General features: G+C 71.0%; 3 protein-coding genes across 7 annotated transcripts; 2 read left to right on the top strand and 1 right to left on the bottom strand.

The window, feature by feature from the left end:
• Positions 1-719: 719 nt before the first annotated feature.
• On the bottom strand, positions 720-22744 carry FBXW5 (F-box and WD repeat domain containing 5). 5 transcript variants are annotated; one of them, XM_054584121.1, is made up of 9 exons: positions 22728-22744; positions 4731-4946; positions 4312-4469; positions 3607-3781; positions 3361-3509; positions 2861-3284; positions 2556-2703; positions 2272-2484; positions 720-2185 (listed from the first exon to the last, which is right to left on the bottom strand). In XM_054584121.1, the coding sequence occupies exons 2-9, from the start codon at positions 4921-4923 to the stop codon at positions 1948-1950; spliced, it is 1698 nt and encodes a 565-aa protein (XP_054440096.1). In that variant the 5' UTR covers positions 4924-4946; positions 22728-22744; the 3' UTR covers positions 720-1947. The 5 variants fall into 5 exon arrangements, with proteins under 5 accessions (XP_054440096.1, XP_054440094.1, XP_054440093.1 ...); XM_054584119.1 differs by lacking the exon at positions 22728-22744 and adding an exon at positions 5928-6089; XM_054584118.1 differs by lacking the exon at positions 22728-22744 and adding an exon at positions 5726-5873.
• On the top strand, positions 6579-8211 carry C8G (complement C8 gamma chain). The gene is made up of 7 exons (XM_054584124.1): positions 6579-6842; positions 6956-7092; positions 7216-7286; positions 7357-7464; positions 7772-7873; positions 7953-7991; positions 8075-8211. Exons 1-7 carry the CDS (start codon positions 6705-6707, stop codon positions 8119-8121), a joined length of 642 nt encoding a protein of 213 aa, XP_054440099.1. The 5' UTR covers positions 6579-6704; the 3' UTR covers positions 8122-8211.
• On the top strand, positions 11892-15002 carry LCN12 (lipocalin 12). Its single transcript, XM_054584708.1, has 6 exons — positions 11892-12008; positions 12259-12395; positions 13769-13848; positions 13919-14041; positions 14132-14233; positions 14911-15002. The coding sequence occupies exons 1-6, from the start codon at positions 11892-11894 to the stop codon at positions 15000-15002; spliced, it is 651 nt and encodes a 216-aa protein (XP_054440683.1).
• Positions 22745-23625: the final 881 nt, after the last annotated feature.

Genomic DNA, 23625 nt, shown 5'->3' with positions numbered 1-23625 from the left:
AAGTTGTTTTAAGAATGATATTTTTACTTTTTTAAATATTTTTATTTTTAAAGATTTTATTTTTAGGGGAGAGTGAGAAACTTCAATGTGTGGTTGCCTCTGACACACCCCCAACTGGGGACCTGGGCCGCTATCCAGGCGTGTGCCCTGCCTGGGAATCGAACCAGTGACCCTCTGGTTCGCAGGCCGGCGCTCAGTCCACTCTCTTTTGCCCATTTTTAAATTGGGGTGGTTCTTACTGCTGAGTTTTGAGAGCCATTTATTTAGATACAAGTTCTTTGTTGGATGTGTGATCTGTAAATAGTTTTGGTCAAGCTTATCTTTTTATCCTCTTAACAAAGCCCTTTTGGGAACAGAAGTAACAAGAGACGTGAGAGACGGTGACGCCGCCCTTGGCCAGCTCGCCCTCAGGCGGGTCCTGCCCGTCTCCTGTTGGGGCACCCCGCCCACATCAGCAGCGCGAGGCTCCCTGCAGTTTCCTGCGGTGGCCGTGCCCCAGGCCACCCTGTGAGCGGCGGCCCGCAGGGTCCAAGCCGTCCCAGGTGTGAGGGGCACACCTGAGCCCTTGCACGGCCACTGTCCCAGCGCCGCTCCCTGCAGTGGGTGTCCGCGGCCCGCGGGAGGGCAGCCTCCCCCCGGCCTCGCTGCCCTGCTCCGGTGAAGCCGCCGTCTCTGCGTCCTGCGTCATGGCAGGTGGCCGCGCGAGTGCCGCATCCCCCAGCTCCGTCCTTTTCACTGTTGTCTGAGCGGTGTTTGCTCCTTGGTGGGTACAGAGGTGTTCACAGTTGCCCTGACTGTGTCTCCTGGAACCCCAAGCCCCGCGGGGAGGGGCCTCTGCGCAGGCCCCGGGCTGGGACCACGTGGCAGAATTCTGCGTCCACGCCCGTGCGTGTTTTGTGAGGCTTGTACCTGAGCGTTTCTCTTTCCAGCCAATGCAGAAGGCCTTGGCTTTTAGATTTTGGTTTCCAGGCGTATGTTCCTAGCGTTTAGAGAGGCCTGGTTCATTTCTGCATTACCCTTGCAGCCTATAAGCTTCCTAAGTGCACTTTCTGCTTCTAGGAGGTTATTGGAGGTTTTCATACATCATGGGGGATTTTATCCCTAAACGTTACGTCACCTGTGAACAGGGACGGTATCGTTCCTTGGCTCCTGCCTGGCTGCAGTGAGCGAGCGCGGCGCAAGGGGCAGCCGGTCCTCCTGCGCACGCTCGGACCGGCAGGTCCTCCGGCCCCCACCCCTGACGTCTGGGAGTTTCATCTGACCAGACGCCCTGTGAATGGTTCCCTGCACCGTTGACCAGCAGCGCGGGCGGCCTCCCCGGGCGCTGGGCCAGCCCGCAGCCTCAGGCGCCCTGCCCTTGGCCTTCAAGGCCGCTGGACTCGCATCAGTGTCTTGCTGGGGGCTGCGCGTCCGCACTAGCTCACACAGACTGGACGGCGGCATGCTATTGCCAACTGTTTATTCGGGTCCTGAACAGGTGACTAGTGACATGCAGCTCACCCAGGCCTACAGCAGACCCACACCACCGGCCACGGGGGAGCCTGGGGCTCCCAGATGAGGTCGGACCAGGGACGCCACCCAGGGGCCCAGAGGGCCAGCCAGGGGAGGTGTGCTGACGTCCCAGGGCCCAGGCCCGGGGAGAGGGGTGAGTGAAGATGGGGTTCCCAGTGTCCTGTGCACCCCACATCAGCCAGGAGGCTACCCAGGCACCCCAGTGCTAAGCATCAAGGCTGTGGGAGGTGGCGAGCGTGTGTGAGCGTGGTGGGGGTCAGGCCGCCCACTCCCCGCCAGACCCCCTTCCTGAGGCGTTACTGCTGCGAGCTTCTCCGCCCCCCACGCAGTCTGGGCAGCAGCTCAGCCATGGGGAACAGCCACAGCCTCTACTGCGTCCTCAATGGGTCCCAGCAGCCGGAGGACACGCGGGGCACTCCTGTCGGCCCGTGGCCCTCAGCGCCTCGGGCTGGCAAACCAGGAGAAGAAGCTGCGTGGGCGCGGGGCCCGGTGGATGCGCACAGTGCGGGGCGAGCGCCAGGCTTTGATGGTGGCGTCGTCGCTGGCCGTCAGCAGCAGCTCCTGCTCCTGAGGGCTGAAGACCACCGAGTTGACCACGTCCTGGTGCCGCAGCTTGGCCAGGCAGATGTTGTAGTGGCGGTCCCAGATGTAGCCGTGCCGGTCCTCGGCGCCACTGCGGGCAGCCTGGGATGAGCCCCTTCGCGCCTCGCGGGCCCCTGCCCCTCACCCCCCGAACCCTGCCGGGCCCGGCGCCTCTACCTGGCCACAAAGTCCTTGCTCACGTCCAGGAAGATGAAGAAGCACTCGTCGTTGGGCGTGTAGGCGCGGTGCGCACGCAGGGCCCGCTTCACCTCCCGCATGGTCTTGAGGTCGAACACCAGCAGGTCGATCTCCTCAGCGATGGGCGGCGGCTGCATGGGGTCGGCCACCACAGAGCCACTGGGCCAGGCGCGGCTGTTCACATACAGGTACCTGGGCGAGGGGCACTCTGCTCGCTCACGCGCGCCGCCCTCGGACACCCCCGCCCCAGCCCTGGCGCACACCTGTTGTCGGGAGACAGGCCCATGCCGATGATGTGTCCGCGCACGTCGATCACGTGGTCCAGGGCATCGAAGAAGGCGTCGGAGCCCCGCCCCTCGCCCAGCACCGGCCCGGCCGTGGTCATCTGGTGCGGCAGGATGTGCTTGATGCCTGCGGAAGGGCCGGGTGAGGGACCCACCGCCCCAGGCGTCCACAGGCCCTGCCCTTCGGGATGGGGCCGGGATGGGGCCGGGATGGGCCCCTGCATGGAGCCAAAACAACTGTGCCCAGGGCCCTGGGGACTGAGGGCGGCCCTGCCCATAGTTACCGATCTGGTGCGGCGAGTAGGTGAGACAGCCCGTGGTGAAGATGAGGAGCTTGTTCAGGGCACTGGCTGCGCTGCGCTCCGGGGGCTTGGTGCGGCCCTGGGCCAGCAGCTCCGCCACCTTGGTCTCCAGCGCACGCTCCGCCAGCTGCGGCTGTGTCCGCGCGTCTAGCAGCCCATCCAGGAGGCGCCGCAGGCCGTCCTTGGCCCGCACGGGCGCCGGGCTGGCTGCCTCATCTTCGTCCTCGGTGTCACCGTCCCCTCCCAGGTCGAAGACGCGGCTGGGGGGTGTGCTGGCGTCCAGGAGGAGGTCGGGGCTGTCGAAGCGACTGCAGTCGGCCACCATCACGGTGCGGATGGTGCTGGCGTTGAGGTTCTGGATTTTGAAGAGCCTCTTTACCACGTTGACGTTCTCAGACTCAATGTCCTGGGGGGGAGAGCAGGCGGTGGGTGACAGGCCCGGCCAGGGAGGGGGGTCCCTGCTGCGGGGTGCCTGCGCGCACCTGGAAGGCGTTGTTGAGCCAGAGCACCGAGCAGGAGGTAATGTCTCCGATGCGGTGCAGGTTCCCCGAGATCAGGCTGGTCTCCGTGAGCCAGCAGCCGAAGACGTCGTAAGGCTTGTTGCGCACACGGGACAGCAGCGTGAAGTTGTCTGCAGGAAGCGCGACAGGAGGATAGGGAGGGGCGGGCCTGGCAGGGGGCATGGCCGAGGCCTCCCGGCCCCCCCGCCCCCCCCGCGGCCCCCTCACCCAGGCTGATGACGGCAATCTCGCCGGAGGAGGCATTGTGGGGCCCCAGGAACACGCCCGAGGCCAGCAGCAGCGAGTCGTCCTGGTTGAACTGGGAGAACTGGGTGTAGCTCCAGTTGTAGGGCCGCATGTCCGCGCTGTGCAGCAGCGAGATGGTCAGGTCGTTGTTCCAGATCTGCGAGCGGGCCGGGAGCGTCAGTGGGCCCCAGGACCCTGCCCCCGGGGTGAGCGGGCGCCCAGAAACCGCGATCGCAGCCGTGGCTCCTTGCCCCTGGCTGCCATCCACCCCAAGGGCGTGGGTACACAAGGCTGCGGGCCCAGCCCTGGAGCAGGACCCTCTCCTCTGTTGGCAGTTTGGTTTTTTTTCCTCTTAAAGATTTGTTTTCAGAGGGTAAGTGAAGAGAGGGAGAGACACATCAACCAGCTGCCTCTTGTGCGCCCCCTCCTGGGGACCGGGCCTGGGTTAGGTATGCACCTTCGGTCAGGAATCAAACTGGGGACCCTTCAGCTGGCAGGCCAGCGCTCAGTCCACTGAGCTGCGCCAGCCTGGCTGTCGGCAGGCCTGACCCTCCCCCACCACCCACGCCGCGCGATCATGGCCGGCCCTCGCTGTGGGGAAGCGGCGGCCTGACCCTCTCTTCCCACCTGGGAGGGCTGCTTGCCCCAGGCCCCTCCCCACCCCTGTGGCTCCCGGGAGGCCCTCACCTTCACGGTGCAGTCCTTGGAGCAGGAAGCAAACTGGTAGCCCGAGTGGGAGAAGCTGAGGTGCAGCACCTGGTCAGTGTGCTCCCGGAGCGTCTGCACCTCCACGCAGGGCACGGTGTCGTAGAGCCGCCGGAACTCCTCGTACCAGGATGTGGCCGCTGCGAGGCACGTGGCGGGGGGCTCTCACTGCTGGGCCCCCGCCAGTGTGGGGGCCAGCCCTGCCCCTGGGCCCACTGGCCGCCACTCCGGCCTCCGTGGGGGCCGCCCCCTGCCCACCCGTGGTCCCCGCCAGGCCTTGTGCTGCCATGGCCCTGGGGTGTGAGGCCCCAGGCGGCGGGCGCAGCCTGCAGAGCTGGGGACAGCAGCCGGGGTCAGCCCCGCCTCCCGCCCGGCCGGCGCGGCTGTGCAGCGGCACTGACCTGGGTGCCGGGGCACGTCGCGGGCCACCTGGTAGTAGCGATAGAACTGCTCCCTCCACAGGAACTCGTCTCGGGACACGGCCTGCCACTGGCGGCACACCAGCCCGGCGGCCAGCACGTCCGCCGGGCCCAAGCTCAGGAAGATCTGGTAGACCAGGCTGTCGGGGAGCAGGGGCGTGCCCCCCTCATCCATGGTGACATTCTGCCCAGACGGCCCTGAAATGCACGCACGGCCCCGCAGCTGACAGCCAGTCTGGGAGGACACTGACCCCCAGGCTGCAAGAGGTGCGGGCCCGGGGGGGGGGGGGGGCAGCAGAGGCACCCCGGCCGCTCCTCCAGCCCCACCCCCTGCACTGGTGGGAACTTAACTGGGCCGAGCTGCGAGGGGACCCAGGCGCTGCCTGCCCAGCCGAGGGGCCAACAGCTTCACCAGGCCCCCCTGGGGCAGCCGCGCTCCTCGACCACACACCCCGGCGGTGCCCCCAGCAAGTCCCTGGGTTCCCTGGAACAGGCAGCAGCTGGGCAATGAGCAGACCCTGCTCAGCACCTCCGAGCCTGGTCCGGCCTAAGGGGTAGCGGGGGCGAGCCCCCCCGGGGCCCCCAGACCCACCTTCACCCCAAAAGATTGGGGGCCTTGGGGGCAGGCCTTCAGGTGGGGCCCTCTGACCTCCCCCTCAAGTAATCCCAAGGAGATATCTGGGTGCCAGGGCGACCGCTCCAAAGGCCGAGAAACGAAGGGTTCGCGGCGCCCTCCTGTCACTTTGACCTCGCCGTCCCAAGGCTTCGAGGCTGCCAGCCTGAGACACAGACTTCCTTCCCAGGGGGCTTGGGGACAGCCCGCCCGCCCCGGGCGCCGCCAGCGGTACCAGCCGGCCCTTGGACTCTGCCCAGTGGCCTAGGGGAGCCAAGCCAGGCGGTCTGCGGGGTCGATACGGCCGCGGCCAGAGGAGCGGGGGGCGGGGCGGAGACGGGGACCGCCCTGCGCCCCCTCCCACCTTCCGAGGGGCTGCTGTGGGCGGGGCCTCGAGACTCATTCATTGGCCGAGGGTGCGGCGGGGGGCTGGGAACCAGGGGCCAGGGCTCGGGGACCGGTGACGACGCTCCCCGGGGCCGGGGGTCAGGAGCCGGGGTCCCGGGCCGGGAAACGACGCTCCTCGGGGCCGAGTGACGTCGTTCCCGGGGGCTGCGCGCACTCACCGCGGCCGCCTCCGCCCGGCTGCGCTGCCCCCGCCCCGGCGCCCTGCTTCGGCCCAAGGACCCGCTTCCGCCCGCCGCCGCTCCGGCCGCCGCGTCTCTATGATGGAGCCCGCCAGGCCGCCGCCACGAGCCCCGAAGCATCGATGGCCGCGGAGGGCCGAGCGCCCCGCAGCCTGCGTCGCTGCGCCTGCGCCCCGGGCCCTATGACGGGCGGCGCTTTGTGCGCCTGCGCGCTCGGGCTCTCTCAGAAGGGCGCCCCTGGCGGCCCGGAGGAGCGGCGGCTGCGGGCGGCACTCCCGCGCGGTGGGTTCCCACCCGGCTCTGGCGCTCTCGGGTTCGGGGCTGAGCAAGTGGCTTCAGCGCCGCCGCGTTCTTCGCCGTGGGAATTAGACCAGTTTCTGTCTCAAAGAACTCATTAGACCAGTTCCTATCCCTTAAGCTGCTGGCAGTTTAAGGCAGACACACATGCAAAGGGCTGAGCACTGGCCGCAGTGGAAATCGGTGGGGGCTCCTGGACCAATAGCTAGGAACCAACTTGGACTTTGTACACAGGGCGCGGTGCCAGGGCCCTGCCGGGACGCGTAGGGTCGAGGTCAGACGTCCAGGACGAGGCCAAGCTCATGCGGAGGCTCTGCGGTGGGGGGCCCCTGGCTCTGAGCTGGGGCTGGGGGAGACCGGACTGGACTTCCTGGGCGGCCTGGACTGTGGACTCCGACCCAGCACGTGGCCGCCCTGTCCTTGGCTCCCCTCAGTCCTGTCCCTGTCGCTGCCTCCGCCATGCTGCCTCCCAGGACTGTGCTTTTCTCGATGGCAGTTTTGGCTGCTGGCGTCCTGGGTCAGAGGGCTCGGAGGCCCCCCCGGCCCCCGTCCCCCATCAGCGCCATCCTGCCCAAGGCCGACTTCGACGCTCAGCAGGTGGCGCAGGGGGAGGGGGGGAGGCAGCAGCTCCCTGGCTTCGCAGGGGTCCAGCCTGGGCGGCTGCACGACCTCCCCCCTCACCCCCGCCCTGACGCGGCGGCCGCCTCCAGTTTGCAGGGACGTGGCTCCTGGTAGCCGTGGCTGCCTCGTGTCGCTTCCTGCAGGAGCAGGGCCACCGGGCTGAGGCCACCACGCTGCACGTGGACCCGCAGGACACGTTCATGGCTGTCAACACCTTCCGAAAGCTGTGAGCACAGCGGGGCCCGCAGCCCCCCTCCCCCCGCCTCCTCCACCCTGCTGCGGCCCAGACCACGGCGCTGCACGGGGTCGGCTGGGCCCCTGAACCTGCTGTGCTCCCCCCACCGCGCAGGGATGGCATCTGCTGGCAGGTGCGGCAGCTCTACAGAAGAACAGAGGCCCCAGGCCGCTTCCGGCTCCAAGGTGAGGCCAGGCCGCCGGAGGGGGTGTGGGGCTGGCGTGGGGCCGACACCACCGGCCTGTCTCTGCGCAGCTCGAGGCGCCAGTGGGGAGGTGCTCGTGGCCGTGGGGGAGACGGACTACCGCAGCTTCGCCATCCTGTACCTGGAGCGGGCGCGGCGGCTGACGGTGAAGCTGTACGGTGGGTCCACGGGGGGCCCAGGCTCTGCTCTCCTGGTCCCATCGGGGGGCTGGGCGAGCCCAGGTGCACACAGAGACCCTCCCTGCCCGCCCTCCCTCCCTCTCTCCTCGGGGCGTCCGGACCCTCTCCTGCTGATGGGGTCGCGGGAGGTGCCCACGCAGACAGACCGCGCTGTGGGGCCAGGAGGGGCGGGAGGGCCAGTCTCCGACGGGGCGCGGCGTGTGGCAAGCGCACAGGCCCTGTCCCCCGAGTGCCCCGCCCGCCCGTCCGTCCATGGCGGGGGCTGGGACCGGCCTGCGTCCCACAGCCCGCTCACTCCCTGTGGACGACTCGGTGGTGGACATGTTTGAGCAGCGGGTCCAGCAGGCCAACCTGACCCAAGACCACGTCCTGTATTTCCCCAAATACGGTGAGCAGAGCCGGGGCCCGCCCAGCCGCCCGCCCCCAGGGCCTCGGCCCTGCTCCGCTGACCCCCACCTGGCCCCCAGGTTTCTGTGAGGCCGCAGACCAGTTCCACGTCCTGGACGGTGAGCGGGCGGCCGGCGCGGCTGGGCGGTGCACCCTGCGCCCGAGGCCGCCCTGCGGGCTGAGTGCCATCTCTGTGCTGCAGAAGTCGGCAGGCGGGGCCCACAGCAGCCTGTCGCTGAGGAGGCGTGAAGACCCCCACGGAGGCTGGCATCCCCCTGCCCCCACAAGCGGCCCCTCACCCCCAGGTCCCTGGGGCACTGCCCCCATTAAATACCACCCTCCGAGGCCGGACTCCTTACCTTCTGTGCTGGCCCCGGCTGGGGCCTGTGTGCGCCCGCTCCTCTCCGGTGCCTCATGGGCTGCCCCCCGGCTGCGTGGAGAACTCCCCCCAGGGAGGCCAGGTGGCAGCGGTTCCCGGGCAGGGGGACTGGCATCTGTTGGGGGGCAGCCCCATGGCCAGCCCAGTGGCCAGCAGGGCCTGGCGGGACCATGGACCGGTCCGGGGGCAGGATGACCTCCGGGGCAGAGCCCACACCGGCAGTGGGCAGCAGGCGCCTCTGTGGTGAGGTGCGTGGACAGGTGCGCGGGGGCGGCAAGGCGGGCGCCGAGGCGGGCGCGTCTGTGCCCCAGGCTACGGGGAGAGGGCCAGCCCCCCTCCCTGCCAGGCCCGGGCGAGCACAGGCCCTGGGCGCACGGGGTGGGGGGCCCGATGCGGGGTGGGCCCCCAGGAGCTGCCAGCCAGGGCTCGCCAGGCTCACTAGCCAGCGATGTACGGGCCGGGTACACTGTGCCTGTAGGGAAGAACCTTCTGGACCGTGGGGCCTCCGAGGCCTGGGGGGAAGAGGGCGGGGGAGGGAGGGACTGAAGATGGAGGAGTGTGCCGCGCCCCCAGTGGCTGCCGGGAGGGCCCCTCCAGGTTGCCCTACGCTGTCAGGAGAGTGGAGGCGCTGGGCCGGCCGCCTCCGGGGCGGGAGCTCCCTGGGGCCACCTGGGCAGACGGCGTCCCTTCCACACGGTGAGGCCCAGCCAGCACGCCTGTCCTCACCGGGGTCCCCAACAGTGGGGAAGACGCTGGGAAAGAAGACCCGAGGCTCCAAAAAACTGACCCCCCAAACACTCCAGGACACTAGCATCGCTCTAGGACCAGCTGTCCCTCCCCCCACCCTCTTAGCCAGGGGTTCCCAGGGCCCGGGACAGCGGCCCAGGGCCCGGTGGGCTCCCCTGGGGGAGTGTCTGGGCCCAGCTGCCGCCCCTGCCTGCCCCGCCCCTGCATCTTATTACGCAGCTGAAGGCCTTCCTTCCCCGGCTGTGCCAGAGCACTGGCAACTTCCGCAGCCCTGGTGGTTCGGGGGGGCGCTGGGGCCCCACACGCCCACCCCACTTCTCGATGGGGACGGGTCGGGCGCCCTGCTCCCAGGGGCCTCCCGCCGGGAGCCGGCCCCTCCCATCGCGACCCGTGGGCCGCCCTCCGGCCGGGCTGGGCCCGAGCTGCCCGTGGCTGTGAGCCCTGCGCCAGGGGTTCGCCCGCCCCGGGGCGTCTGGAGCCCAGCGTGCCCACACCCCTCGCAGCCCCCCTGCTGCCCGCTCCCCCGCCCGCCCCAAACCCCACCAGGGACTCGGGAGGGTCTGAGGGCAGACGGCAGCGTCTGGGCTGGGGACAGGCTGCGGCCGGAGCCCACCCCAGAGCCGCCCTGGCTGGGGCCCTCGGCGGGGTCCCAATGAGCCTCCCTGAGGGGCCCGCCTGGGGCCAGCCCTGGCCCCGGGGGCGTCCCCGCCACGGTGACTCCACGTGCGGCGCCGGCCCCCAGTCAGCCAGCGGTGGTGCTGAGGAGGCCACTGGGGGCTGGACCCCCCAGCTCCCACCGTCTCCCCTCTAGCAGCCTCCTGGGCTTCGGGGAGGACAAGGCCGCCCGCATGGACGGTAGGCCACAGAAGCGGGACCGCCGCCAGGCCGCTGGGGCGTGGGGTCAGGGTCCTCGTCCTTTCCCCAAATGCTCCCCCATCGGCCTCACCCCCCGGCCGGGCCAGACCAGGATGGTGGCCGCCGGGAAGAGCCAACAGCAGCCCGGGAGACTGTCCCCCTTGGGTGGGGACTGTGTCCGGCCCTGCAGACCGGACTCCCGGAGGGACGGAGGGGTGGGGCTGGTGGGAGGAGGGCGTGGCGGGGGTCCCAGCTCCTAGGGGTCCAAGGGACAAGGGCAAAGGAAACCGCAGCTGCCCCAGCCCCACGGGCCCCAGAGACACACAGGGCGCGTGCACTGCCTGCGCGGAGGCTGGAGCAGCAGCGCCCCAGGGCGCCCCCTGCACCCCGTGCCCCCGACAGGGAAGCTGAGGGCCTCTGCTTGGGGTGGGGGCGTTTGGCAGACCCTCCCCCCAGGGCTTCTGGAGCAAGGAGGGTGTTCCTGGAGTGTCCAGGGGGTGGCGCCAGAGACTCTCCCAAGTGACCACTGGCCTGAGGCTGCCCTGACGCCCACGGCCCGGCCGGTCTGACCTCTGACCGCAGGGCCAGGCAGGAGCTGGGACAGGGTGGGGGCGGGGCCTGGAGAGCTCCTGGTGCGACTCGTCGCGTCTTCACAAGACGGTTGTTGAGCTCTAAGCACATGATCAGACCGGAGGTGAAACCGGAGCTCTCGGTGAATCGTTTCTACATAACTGTATCCAGTTGTTCATCAGGCCGCTGCGCTGGCCAGGAAGGCGGGGAAGGCGGGGTCCCGACTCGCTGCTGTCCCTCCTGAGCCCCCGTGGATAAGGCAGCTCCGGGGAGAGGGCGTCCCCTGCCTGTCCCCAGATCACAGGGGCGTCTGGGGCCGGTAGGGTGGGGCCCCAGGCCACCAGGGGGCAGGGCAGCTGTACCCCAGCCTCCGTGGGGGGGTGGGCTCCTTGGGTCTCCAGGGGTCGTCATTCGGAATGTCCCCCCGGGTGGGCCTGTCCCCGGAGCACACCGCTGACCGGCGGGCGCGGCCCTCCAGACCCCTGGCCCTCGCCCGCGCGGGGGCCCGCGCAGGACCCGGAGAGGCCGTGGCCACCGCCGTCCAGCTGGCACTGGGAGCCCCCCTGGAAGAGGAGAGGCCCCAGGTCGTGGGTGGGGGCCCAGGCCTTCCGTGAGCAGAGGGAGGCCTGGGAGGAGCCCCTCAGCCTGGGGGGCCGGGCGCCCTGCACTGCCTGGCGGGGGCTCCTGCTGGGGACAGGCTGCCCAAGGCCACGGGCGTGTGAAGGGAGGCGGCGGCCCGGGACGGGGGGGCCCGGGGGGTGGGGACAGGGAGCTCACGGATCAGGGACGCGTTGTCCCCGGCCGTCCTGGAGTCCAGCACCCCCACGCCTGGGGCCCCCGGCAGGGAGGCCGTTTTCCTCCCGGCCCCTTCCTCTGGGGCATCGGGGCAGGGAGAGGCTGCAGGTCCAGGGCCGGCTGTGGCTTCCCTGGGCCCGGGGTGCGGCGCCCCCATCTGCTCTCCCCTGGCTGGGGGCTCCTGCAGGCTGCCCGCCCTGGCCCTGCGCCCTGAGGTGGGGGCGTGTGGAGCAGCGTGGGCGCCGGCCGCCCGGGGCACTGCGCTGCGTCCCTGCAGTGGGAACAGGGCAGCCCGGAGGCCGGGCACCGAGAGGGGCAGCTCCCTGCCCGCTGCGCAAACACCATGGGCTGGTGCTCGCCCAGAAGGGGGGCCGTGGGCTGCAGAGCAGGGAGGGGGTTCTCAGGGGTCAGAAGGCGAAGACCGGGAGCCCAGCCGGCGCCGTGCCCCGCTCCCTGGCCCCTCGCCCGGGCACGCACCCAGTTGCCCCTCTGCGGGGGGCAGGGTCTGAGGAAGGCCCCGCCCCGCTCAGCTTGCCCCCAGCCCCCTGCACCCGCTGTCCCTCCGGCCAGGCCCCCGCAGGGAGGTGGAGCTGCCGCCCCCCAGGGCGGGCCGCTGCGGGGAAGGGGCACCATAAAGGGGCAAGTGGAGTCGGCAGCGCGCAGAGTGGCGGGGATGGGGCTGCTGTGTGCGCTGTGGGTGGCACTCGCGCTGCCGGAAGCCCTGCAGGGCCAGCCCCGACCATCCCCGGGGGCCCGCGCCCCCGTCTTGCAGAGCTTCCAGGAGGACCAGGTCGGGGGGGTGTTGGGAGGGAGGGGAGGCCGCTGGCCAGGTGCGGGGAGGGAGGCAGGCCCCCGCCCGGCTTGCAGACACCCCCACTCGGGAGACCCCGGGCGCCCATCCGAGGCCGGGCCCCTGGGTGGGTCGGCCGTCCCTCCCGGGGCCCTGGCTGTCCCTGTGGGGCCACCCCAGTCCCTCTGCACAGACCGAGACACCGAAGCTCCGGAGGCCGCGCCGCCCCGCCCACCCCCGCCCCCTGCAGTTCCAGGGTCACTGGTTCGTGCTGGGCCTGGCGGGCAGCACCTACAGCAGGGTGCACAGGGCCCTTCTGGGCCCTTTCACTGCCACGTTCGAGCAGAAGGAAAAGAAGCGCCTTGAAGTGTCCTACGCCATGACCCGGTGAGTGCGGCCTGGGCTGCGCCCAGAGGCCAGTGGCTCCGTGGCCCGGGGCCGCATCCGCCCCAGGCCCCCGCCTCAGGCCAGCACAGCGCAGCCCGCCGGGGATGCCGCCGGCCCTGGGCCGCGCCCCGACCGGGGAGGCGCTTGCTGGACCGCGGACTCAGCCCACGGGCGCGCGGCTTTCAGGCTCAGCGGGATCCAGGAGCCCAGGCAGCGTGCTCGGGCCTCGGCACACGCCCCCCCCAGCCCTCTCCGCGCGGCCCGCCCCAGGCCTGGGTCCCGGCCGGTGCCTGCCTCACCGGGTGAGAGGGCGGCCTCAGCCGCCGTCCTCCTCAGGGCCCCAGTTCCAGAAAAGGGGCCATCCCGGCCAGCTCGGTAATGGCCGTGGCCGGCCTTCTCGAGTCACGTGCTCCTCCTGGGCCAGCCGCTGCGTCCGGGGTGACGGGCGCACTCACTGGCCTGCCGGGGTCAAGTGCCCGTCCGCTGACCGGGGAGGAGGACAGAGCCTTGAGGGGCAGCCGCCCTTGGGGGCAGCGGGCCTTCTCTATCCCATCACCCCGCTGGCGGGCGGCGGGGCAAGGTGGCCGCGACCTCTGGCCAGGGCTCCACGCAACATCAAGTAGGAGCTTCAACAGGCAGGTGTGTGGTGGGCGCTGACCGTCCCCTAGAGGCTGAGGGCAGGGCACAGGCTGGCCTCTGAGCGGCTGCACTCAGCTCCTGCCCCAGGCCTCCAAGGAGCTCGGTCGCCCGCCGGCCCTCAGAGCTGCCCGCACGGCGTGGCCGTGCCGGACGCCCCCCCCCCACCCCGAGCCGTCTCAGACTCCGGGGCGCCTGACCCGCCCGCCTGGGCTCAGGCCGGAGGCTCGACTGATCGGCGGGGCAGGGAACCCAGTGCAAACGTCCCCCCGGGATGAGGCCTCCGGGCAGCCCCCCGCCCACCGCAGGCCGGGCTGCACGTGCCGCTTCTCACAGCCAGCGGTTCCCGCCACAGCCCCGCTCCGCCCGCGGGTCGTGGGGAGGCGTAGCAGGCCCGGCGCAGGGTGGCCCCCCTCCTGCTCCGGCCCCCGAGACCCCGGAGAGGGAGGCTTGTTCGTATCGCCGCGCACCCTGTTCCAGCCGGAGTGGGAGGGTCAGTGGGCGGGCTGGGCAGCCGCTGCGAAGAGGTCAGCGCCCACGGGTCGCTGCTCCGGGCGCAGGCGGCCTCAGGGGACACCGGGCGGACACAGCCTCCCGGGGACAGCGGGGCCTCCAGTTGGCTGGGCCCAGCCACCCAATTCCCCTTGGGGGGCCCACCTTGGGGCCAAGGAGGCCTGGCCGGATTCCAGAACCTGCCTCCTCTGCCCGTGGCCCCCACCCCCCACCCCCGCCTACAGGGGCCGGAGCTGCATCACCTGGTCTTACGTGCTGATTCCTGCGGCGCAACCTGGGAAATTCTCAGTGGACAACAGCCGGGGTGAGAGGGCAGGAGAGGGGGCGGCGGCTCGGGGGGCGCCGGGGGCCCTGACCCGCGCTGCGCCCCTCAGAGCCGGAGGCCGACGCCGAGGAGCTGCAGGTGCACAGCACCGACTACACCACCTTCGCCCTGATGGTCTCCCGGAGGCAGTCCCGCACCCGCGCCCGGAGCCTCCTCAGGGTCTACCTGCTGTGTGAGCCCCCCTCCCCCGCCTCCTGCCGCGGCGCGTGGGCGGGCGGGGCCGCCGCGCCAGGAAGCGCCACGCCGTGTTCTCGGGCTCCAGGCAGAATGTGGGCGGTCGAGACCCAGGCGCTGGACAGATTCGCCTGCCTGCTCAGAGCGCAGGGCCTGACAGAGGACAACGTCGTCTTCCCAGGCGTGAAAGGTGCCGCTCGCCGGCGGGGCTGCGCGGGGCTGGAGGCGGGGCGCCGGGCCCTGGGCCGCGGGGCCCCGTAGGTGCGCGCTGCCGACGCTCGGGCCCGTGCCTCGGGGGCCCGGCCTGAGCCCAGACGGGGGGGTCTCTTGGCTCCGCGGCATCGGCCCCCGCCCAGGTCCCTCTCTCCTGGGCCACCACCCCCTCAAACTCCGGGAGAATTTCCCATCGTGCCCCCGCATGTCCTGCCTCTGGCCCTTTACCTGTGCGCATGCACTCGCACACCCCTGCACACATGTGAGCACAGGGAGAAACACATGGCGCAGGTGTGCGCTCTGCTCAGAAGCACATGCATATCTGCACTTGACAGCACACCCACCTGCTCACCCACCGCTCACCCACGTGCACCTGGCCACCTGGGTCTGCATTGAGTTGGGGGCTCGTAGGGCTTCCTGAGGGCCAGGCGTGGGGGCGAGCAGCACCCTGGGGGGGCACATCCCTCAGCCCCCGGCCTCCTGCCCCGGCCCCTCCCCCCGGAGCCTCTGCAGCCCCCTTTCCCCCACCTCCTCCCCCTCCTCCCCTTCGGAGGCTGCGTCTCCCTCCCCTCCTCTGGGCCCCGGGCCCTGCCCCTGCCCTTCCCTGTCCTCCATTCTGACTCTGCCACCCCGTCAGACTGGTCGCACCACCAGAAAACGTGCTGAAGGATGAGGCGGCCCCCACCAGGCCCTGTCACGGCCCGGCCCTCGCGCTCAGCAGCAGCGCCGAGTCCGACCCTCTGTGACCTCAGCGGCCGGAGTCATTTCCTCCCGTGTGACCTGTGCCCCAGGAGCAGCCGCAGACACTCTCCCCCCAGGGACCCACCGTTGGAAGTCGTCACGCGGCGTCACTTGCACCCAAATTCGTAGACCTGCGCTGGGTGGGAGGCCGTCGGCCACGTGGCCGGGGGCGGGGTGTGTGGGGGCGGCAGCGTCTTGGGGGTGCAGTCTGCCCGACGCCAGCGGACCTGTGGGGCTGACAGCCGCTCCCGTCCCCGCTCCTAATTAAGATTAATTAAATTCTTTCTTACACTGTTTCCTCTGCATCAGCTTGTTAACGTACTTTGTTGTTTTAACCACCTTAACCGTATCTCAGGGCACAGCTCAGGACGTGCCACGCTCCCCGGGCCCCTCCGTCTGCCCACGCGGACACTCCGTCCCCATGGAACACCCGCCCCGGCCGTGGCCCCGCCGTGGGCCCCGTCTCTGTGGGCCTGCCTCCCGCAGGGACCTCGGTGGGTGGCGCCTCCCGGGACGGTCCCTCCCCTCGGCACCGTGGCCTCCGGGCCTGTCCCCGTGGCCTGAGCCAGGACGCCGTCCCCCTCGTGGCCGAGGGCCGCTGCACTGTGTGGGCCGGCACCGCCCCGCGCGCGGGTGCTGGGCAGCTGTCGTCCCCCGGCCCGGCTGGACCCACGCCGCGCGTTCCGTTCACACGTCTGTCTGCCTCGGTTTGCCACGGACCTGGGTTCTGGACGGAGCCGGCTCCCCCCATCGCCTCGGCCCCTCCTGGGTGGCACATCCACCGGCACCGTTGTCCTCCGGGTGACGGGCGCCTTCGGTTTCATTTTTCCAAAGAAAGTCCTGCGTTGCCTTCGTTTCTGAAATACGAACCTTCTGGAGTGTGTTTGACAACCAGCGAGGGGCCGCAGCCCAGCCGGCGCGGACAGCTGTGCAAACACCGCCGGAGCTGGCGGCCGGCCCCACGCCCCCGGGGCACTTGCAGGCGGTGCCCGGCCGGCCCTGCAGCTGCGGCCCTGACTCCTGTCCCCGCGGGGGGCTCGGCCTGACCCCGGGTCGCGCAGCAGTGGCTGGGGTGCGGGCTCCGCTCTGGGCCTGGGAAGGGGACCCCACCGGGGCGCCGCCTCTCCTGCCCCCTGCCTGGCCCGGAAGCGGGAGGAGGGCGGACCCTGGGAGGGTGAGGGGCCCTGACCGAGGCAGCAGGCGGCGCCCCCGCAGGGCGCCGGGTGGCCAGCACAGCGCTGGCACTGTCCCGGGGCCGGACGCCCACCGCCCGCCGCCTACACCGGGCAGGGGGCGTGTGCACGGCTCCCGCTCCAGGCGGCGCCCTGGGGGCGCTCCCGGCAGACCGGGAATGGCGAGGGGCTCAGAGACTGCGAGCCGGGGTCTCTGGCCACACGGGACCAGCCTGGGGGCCTACGGCCTGGACAGGAAGAGGCTGTGACCGCCCACCTCCCTTCCCGGGGGAGGAAGCGACAGTCTCCCAGGAGGGTGGGGGCCAGCGGGTCGTCGCCTCCACTGGGGCCACGGGTGCACGCCCAGGCTTACGCGCACGTAGGCACACCCAGACGTGGGAACACGGGCACACACGGACACTCAAACCCAGGTGCACACGCACACCTACGCACGCCCAGGGGTCGCGCACGCGCACGCACGCAGGCCCCGCCTCTGCTGGGCGGTGCACTGCCTCCCGATGCCCCTCAGGAGCTCCCGCAGCGGCTGGCAGGCGGGGCGCGGGGCGCGGGGGCGCGGGGGAGGGGGGGAGGCGGGGAGCGGCTCTGGCAGAAAGAAAGCTGTTTTGTTTTGAAGGGAGTTAACCTCTTTCTCTGGTTTGTGCGGATTAACTGGGAGCTGGGTTTTTCCGCCCTGTCCATGGCCAGGGCTCGGAGGCCCTGGACAGCAGGTGTCCCCCGAAGCAGCGGGGCGCTTCCGCGCGGCCCTGGCTCTGTCCCCTCGGCGGGGCTGGGCACAAGCTGTCCCCAGGGCGGGCGGAGCGCTGGCTGAAGGCGGCCGGCACTGTCCCCGGAAGCAGACCCGCCTGGGGGCACGGCTGGCCTTGCCTCTGTGCCCGCATTCGTCCGCCTACATCTACATCCCAGGTCCCTTGAGAGCGGTGCTTCCTGTGCCCCACTAGCCGGCGTGGCCCTGCCTCAGGGAGGAGCGGGCAGGGCGGCCGTGGGGGCGGGGAGGGCCGGAGGCCCCTTGCGATTGATCCTTTGCCAAACGTCGGAGCCACGCGGTGGGCCCCCCCACGTCGCCGCCTGGCAAAGCCCTTCTCCTGTGTCCGGCCAGGCCCGGACAGGACAGCCACCCACGGCTCATGGCCTGGCGCCCACACCTCCTTTCCCACGGCCTCCGGCCAGGAACCCACCGGGACCCTCGCCCCCACCCCTCTTCCGGTCCAGCCTGGTCTGGGGCTGAGCGAGCATCTGCCCCATCCCCTGGGGTAAGGCCGAGTCCAGGCACAGCCGGCCCTGCTGCCCTGGGACAGCTGCGGGTGGTGACCGGGATTCTCACATAGGACAGGAGGGGCCTCTGTCCACCAGCAGCGAGCAGAGCCTGCCTCCTGCCAGCCCCTCTTCTTGGTGGTGGCTGTTGTGACCTCCTTTGACCCCTGACCTCTGTGACCCCGGGCCTCCCGGTTTCTCTCCAGGATCTCCCTCTGCAGCCTTTCAATCCTGGTCCTCTGGGTCCGAGCCACTACCCCGAGGCCCACGCCTCCAGGGGTCCTTCCCGCCCCGATGCTGTTGCTGTCGGCAGCCTTGACCCTCTCCTGCCTGCAGGCCTGGGTCTGCCGCCCCCGGGACCCCACTGCCCCCTCCCACCATGCCTGCCCCATCCCCTCACCTGCCTCCTACAGAAGCAGGCCCTCCCCGGGCCCAGGGGTCCGCTGCCGCCCCTTCCCGGCGCCCTCTGCGGCGGCCGGTCACACCGCCGCCTGCGCGGGGACTGGCCGGGGCACCCTCGTGGGCCAGGGGCGGAGGTGGCTCCTGCCCGACCTCTGGGCCTGCGGGCGGCTGGGCTGCGGTGACCTGGGGACCTTGGCCACGGCAGACAGTGGACAGGGAGTGCCCTCCAGGCTCCGGGACGGGGGCTGAGAGACCAGACCCCCCCCTTTCCCTCTGGAGAAGGGAGCTGGCCCTTCTGCCCTCGCCGCCCTTCCCTGCCACACCGCCCGTTCGGCCGTCGGGAGGGAACACCCATCCCGCCGAAGACGGAGGACCCGCTGCCAGCGGGCAGGGCGGACGCAGGCAAGCTCGGCCCGGGGGGACGGGGTGCAAGCTGCCTCTCGTCCCGGCTGGACGTGGACCCTGAGTGTGCGCAGGCAGCACGGCCCCCGGCAGCGGGGACGGCCACTCCGACTTCCTTGGCGGCTGGTCCTGGCCACGCAGCAAAGTGACTTCCTGGAGGTGGCTCTTCCTGGAGGCCCTCTGTCCTCGGTGCTGGCGGGGACGAACACGCACGCGGGGGGCCGTGCCCGTGGGCCGTGAAGCCCCGCGTGGCCCCGCCTCTGGGCTTCTCTGTCAAAAAGAAATGACTTCTGTCCCGCCAGTGACACTGGATTTTCAGCCAAATTCCAACCGAGAGACGTCTACAAAGTCCCTGATCAGGCCTCCGACCCGTCAAGGTCATTGGAAACAGGAGAGGCCGGGAACGTGTCCCAGCCTGGAGCCGTGGCGGGAACGAGCTGCCTCGTGGGTCCCGGACGGGGTCCTGGGACCGGAAAGCGACTTGGCAAAAACCGAGGCAGCCTGGTAACGCGCGGGGTTTCGCTGACAGTGTGTCCACACTGAGCGGTTCGCTGTGACAGGTGAGCGAAGCTGACGCGACGCTCCAACACCAGGGACGCTCCGCACGACGCCGTGTGACTCGGCCAGAAAGAGTGAAACGTCCGCATCCGCGGCCGCGCGAGGGCCTGGGGGCGTCGCGCTCGCTGTGCGTCGGGGAAGGACAGGCGCGGCAGAACCCCGCTCACAAGCTGAACGCACAAACGACCCTGAAACAGACTCACGCCCTGGAGAGGGGGCTGCGGGCCAACGGGCCAACGGCCGACAGGGGCGGGGGGCGGGGCGCGGGGCGGGGCGCTGGCTGGAAGGGGGCGTGGCGAGGAGGCGCCGAGGGCAGTCCCAGAGCGGTCCCGGGGGCCTAAAGGCCCGTGACGAGACTGTGACAGCCACGTGGGGGGGGGGGGGCAGGGCTGGACACGTCTGGGCGACCTGAAACCGATCCAGAACAATACCGAACGTCGGCTGTAAATGAAAATAAAATTTAAAAAATAATAGTAAGAGGCGAGCCCCGGCCGCTGTGGCTCCGTGGGTTGAGCACCGGCCCGCGAACCAAAGGGTCGCAGGTTCGACTCCCAGGCAGGGCACAGGCCTGGGGTGCGGGCCGGATCCCCCGCAGGGGGCGCGCGAGAGGTCGCCGCCCACGGATGTTTCTCTCCCTCTCTTTCTTCCTCCCTTTAAAAATAAATACATAAAATCTAAAAGTAAGGAAAATATTTTTTGAGAAAAATTAGTATTAGGGGACACTGGGTTTCCTGAGGACCAGGGGCTGGAGCCAGGGCAGGCGCCAGGGGGCGGGGTCCTGCCCCTGCTGACCGGCCTCATCCTCGCCCTGAGCTTGGGGGTGCTGCGGCCCCCGAGGTGGGGAGCGCCAGCCCAAGGCCCAGCCCGGCCTCTCTTGCGCCCCCCTTTCCGGTGGGCTCTGTCTCCAGACCCTGTCCGCACCCCCACTCACCCCCAGGCCAGGCTGGCCCCCTCTTCTGATCAAGGTGGACGCCCCCTTGGGAGCCTGGCCTGGCCCTGGCTGACGCCGCCCTCACGGCCCCGTCCCCCCAGGCCACATCTGTCCCCATACCCCTCCCTCATCACAAACAAAGCCCTGGTGCCAGGCGGAGCCGGCACGGCCGCCAGGTGGCCCCCGGGGTGCACAGCGGCTCCAGAGCACCCGGCTCCAGGCTCAGGCGATGAGGGTTCTCGCTTGGCCCTCTGGCACCCGCCCCCCATGGGCTGGGCGCCCCCTGGCCTGGCCCCGGCTCCCAGGGCCACAGAGCCAGGCCTGTCCTCCCAGCAGGGCCCCCTGCGATGGCATCCGGCCGAGGTGGCCTTGGGCCTGGGGGGCCGGGAGCAGGCAGTGGCCCCGGAGGGGCCCCTGCGGTGCCAGGTGGAGGCGGGTGACCAGATGCCCCCTGCCGGCCCCACGGGCCCAGCACCCCCTGCCCCGCCAGTGCCCGCCCTGCTGAAGGGCCACCCCGGGCTCAGGATTAAAGGCGGGGGCGCCCGTCCCCAAGCCTGCTGAGGCCAAGGACCAAGGACCCCCGGCCCCGCCTGAGAGGTGGGCCCACTTCCCCTGCCGGGACCAGGACGTGCTGCGGGCGCCTCGGGGGCCAGCCCGTCGGGCCGGACGTGGAGGCCAGGAGGCCTAGTGTGGAAGCCGGAGCGGACCCTGGGCCTTGGGATCCCACCGGCCGCGGCCGTCCAGGGCCCTCCGGGGGCCCCGGCAGCCACGCCGGCTCAGCAGAGGCAAAGCTGAGCGGAGGCCGGGTCAGCCCGGGACGATGGGCGGGTGCTGCGTGGGCACCCGAGGCTGGGCTGCCCTCCTGGGGGGGGCATGCGCTGGCTGTGCCCCACACCCTGCACCCCGGCCGGGGCCCTCCCGCTGCAGACCCAGCACCCGCCCAGTGTACGGCTGTGTGCCTCCCCGTCTCCGCTTCCGGTCAGCGGGCTGACACCTGGCGATAGCCATTTGTCCACCTGGAGGTTGGGGAGGGGACGAGGCCTTCGGGGATTTTGAGGAACACTCTAGCAGCTTCTCCAGAATCCCTTCCCCACCGACAGCCCTCTGGGGCCTCCCCATCACCTCCCACAGAGCCTGTTGGGGTGGGGCACCGGCTGGCCCTGGGGCCAAGTGGGTGGGGGTGGGGCGGAGGGGTTGCGGTGGGGTCCAGCAGGGCTGCCCCTGCCCACTGCTCAGGGTCCCCCAAAGCCCCTTCCCGCAGGCTGGGGGGAACTGGTCATCGAGCAGCAGGCGGGGAGGGGTCAGGAGCTCTCTGTGTCCCATCCAGGTCAGCGAGGGGCCACTGGGCACAGAGACAGCCATGGGCCCAGAGGGCCAACCAGCGCTGGGACACGGCCCAGGGGCTGGCCCGTCACCTCCCCCCCAACCCCCAGGCGGAAGCCGAGCCGAGGCCTGGGCCCCGGGCTCACTGCCAACCCGCTGGCCAGAGGCGGGGGCCCGTCGAGGACGACGCCGACTCCCTGCACCGCAGGCTCAGGCTCGGGCACCGGAACAGCAGGCGAGCAGCCTCCTTCCAGCTCCCCCGCCCCCCGCCCCCTGTAGGCGGATGCCACTCTCACCTCCCGGACCAGGCTCCAGGGAAACTGCAGCCTCAGCTCACGGGGCCGGCTTGGGCCTCTGCCCGCTGGGCCCGCGGGGCCCGCGCCAGCCGCGCCCGGAGCCGCCAGCACGGCGAGGGCCGGGGAGGGGCTGCCCCGAGGGGGTGCCCCCGGGCCAACCTCTCGGGGGTCTCGCCCTGCACCCGCCTCGCGTGGGGCTCCCGGGGGCCGGCACCTGGCCTGCGCGCTTGGCACAGGTGCCCTGCCCACCCGCTGGCCGGGAGCGGTGGCGCCGAGACCCAGCCTCTGGGCTTTCAGAGGGTGGGCTGTGCCGCCCCCATCGTCCAGGACCCCCCCACCCAGCTCGCCGGGTTGATCAGGGGCCCCGCAGGGCGTAGGTGGCTCAGCTTGGATGGCCGGCCACCCACAGAGCCAAGCGCAGCGGGGTGCGGTGCCCGCTGACAGATGAGGGGCTCTGGGGGCGCCCTGCCCCACCCCCGGCCTCCGTCTCGTGCAGCCCCGGGGCGGGGGTGGGGGCCGGGGTCCTGCCAGTGTCTCAGCCGGAGCTGCTGCTCCAGCCCCACCCCCGGCGCCTGGCGAGGGGCCCATCGCCGGCCGGGGGCGGGGCGGTGGGGGCTGGGCCGCGCGTGCCCACCAACGGGATTCCCAGGGGCAGCTGCCGGGCACCCGTTTCCCATGCCCCGAAACCGCGGCCTGGCTCCTCTGTGGCTGGGCCGGGCCTCCCACGGACCCCCACCCCCGCTCAGGGCTCCCTGCTGCCTGATTCCCAGGTCTGTGGCAGAGCCCAGCACGGGGAGGGGTCCAGGACCCAGCCCACAGGACCGGCGGGAGCCCCCCCACCACAGAGTGGCTCCCTGGGGCAGGCCCGCCCGGCTCCACACTCTGCCTCATCCCCCTGAGCCCTTGGGAGGCGAGAGCTTCCTCCCTCTCTGCACAGACAAGGAAACTGAGGTTCAGAGAGGCCGGCCACTGGCCCAGGCCCACCCCGTGCCTGCCTGGTGGCCCCTGGCTCCTGCCAGCAGCCTGGGCGCAGGCCCAGCTTGGAGCCCCTGCTCCCAACTCTGGTTCCCGGGGGCTCGGGCCCAACCGCCGGGTGGCCCCGCCTCTGCCAGGCAGGAACTGTGTTTAGGAAGAAAGATGGCAGCTGCCCAGAGCCATGGCAGCACCACCCACTGCAGGAGCCCCTTCCCCGGCAGCAGGGGGGGCCCCCACCCCCGCTCCAACTGCGCCTTGAGCCAGCGCTCGTTCGCATGCTCATTCTTCACCCGACCCAGTTTTCCTGGCGCCCACAGGGGACACAGTCCTTGGAAAACAAAACAGCAAGGCCGGAGTGTCCTGGAGCAGGAGGGGCACCGGGTTCCCTCGGAGCCTGACCTGGACCTGCACGGAGGGCTTCCTGGAGGTGGTGTCTACATACAGCCTTTGGGGAGCCAGCGTCTGACAGGGTGGCAGGGGTGCTGGGCGCGAGGGCCAGAGGGAGCTGCTCCTTTGGCCATCGGGGGGCGGGGCCGTGGGTGCGGCTGGGAGGCCAGCGCAGGTGGAGCTGGGTCGGCATAGGGAGGGCAGAGAGGGCTCGGGGGCGGGGGGAGCCCACAGGAGCTGCTGGCTCTGGCCGCTGGGTGGACTTGGGGAGCAAGGAACAGAGGAGGGGCGGGTTAGGGGCTCGCTGGGGTGCCAGAGATGGGGGAGGGGTGGGCCAGGGGAACCCCCGGCATGGCACTGACTGGACCTGGGGGGCGAGTTGCCCGGGGAGAACACAGGGGGACCTGCAGGAGGAGGGGGCCCCGGGGCAGGGCGGGGGAGGCAGAACCCCGGCCCTTCCACCGCGGCCCAGCCCCCACCTTGCTGGGTAGCCCCAGTCCCACCCCTCAGGGCGTGCGCTGTGCCCACGGGATCTGAGCGTCCGCCCCCGGCCCCCGCGCAGCCTGGGCTGCATGGCGGGTGGGGGCCGAGCCAGCCCAGCCGCCGTGCCTGCAGAGCACACAGCCTGCCCCGCTCACAGAGCGGCTCTGCGGGAGAAGCCCGTGGGGGCAGGGCCTCCTCCACCCCTCCGGGACCCCGGGGCGCAGAGCCACCGTGTGCAGGGAAGACCCGCCACCCTGGCCCCAGCCCCTCGGCGTGGAACCCCTGCTCTCTGCTCTGCCTTCACCCGCATCCCCAGGCTCCGAGCCCCGGAAGGGCGCCCAGTCCCGCCAGAACATGCGTGGCCGCCTGCTTCGGCCCGTAGCACAGTCCGGGCCTGGGCCGGGAAGCCCACGGGACTGAGGTGCAG

This window comes from Pteronotus mesoamericanus, unplaced genomic scaffold (genome assembly GCF_021234165.1).
Source record: "Pteronotus mesoamericanus isolate MK-2021 breed Mesoamerican mustached bat unplaced genomic scaffold, CSHL_Meso_final contig_78, whole genome shotgun sequence".
NCBI classification, from domain to species: Eukaryota; Metazoa; Chordata; class Mammalia; order Chiroptera; family Mormoopidae; genus Pteronotus; species Pteronotus mesoamericanus.
The sequence above is the reverse complement of the archived record's forward strand: the minus strand, read 5'-3'. Positions and strand labels throughout refer to the sequence as shown.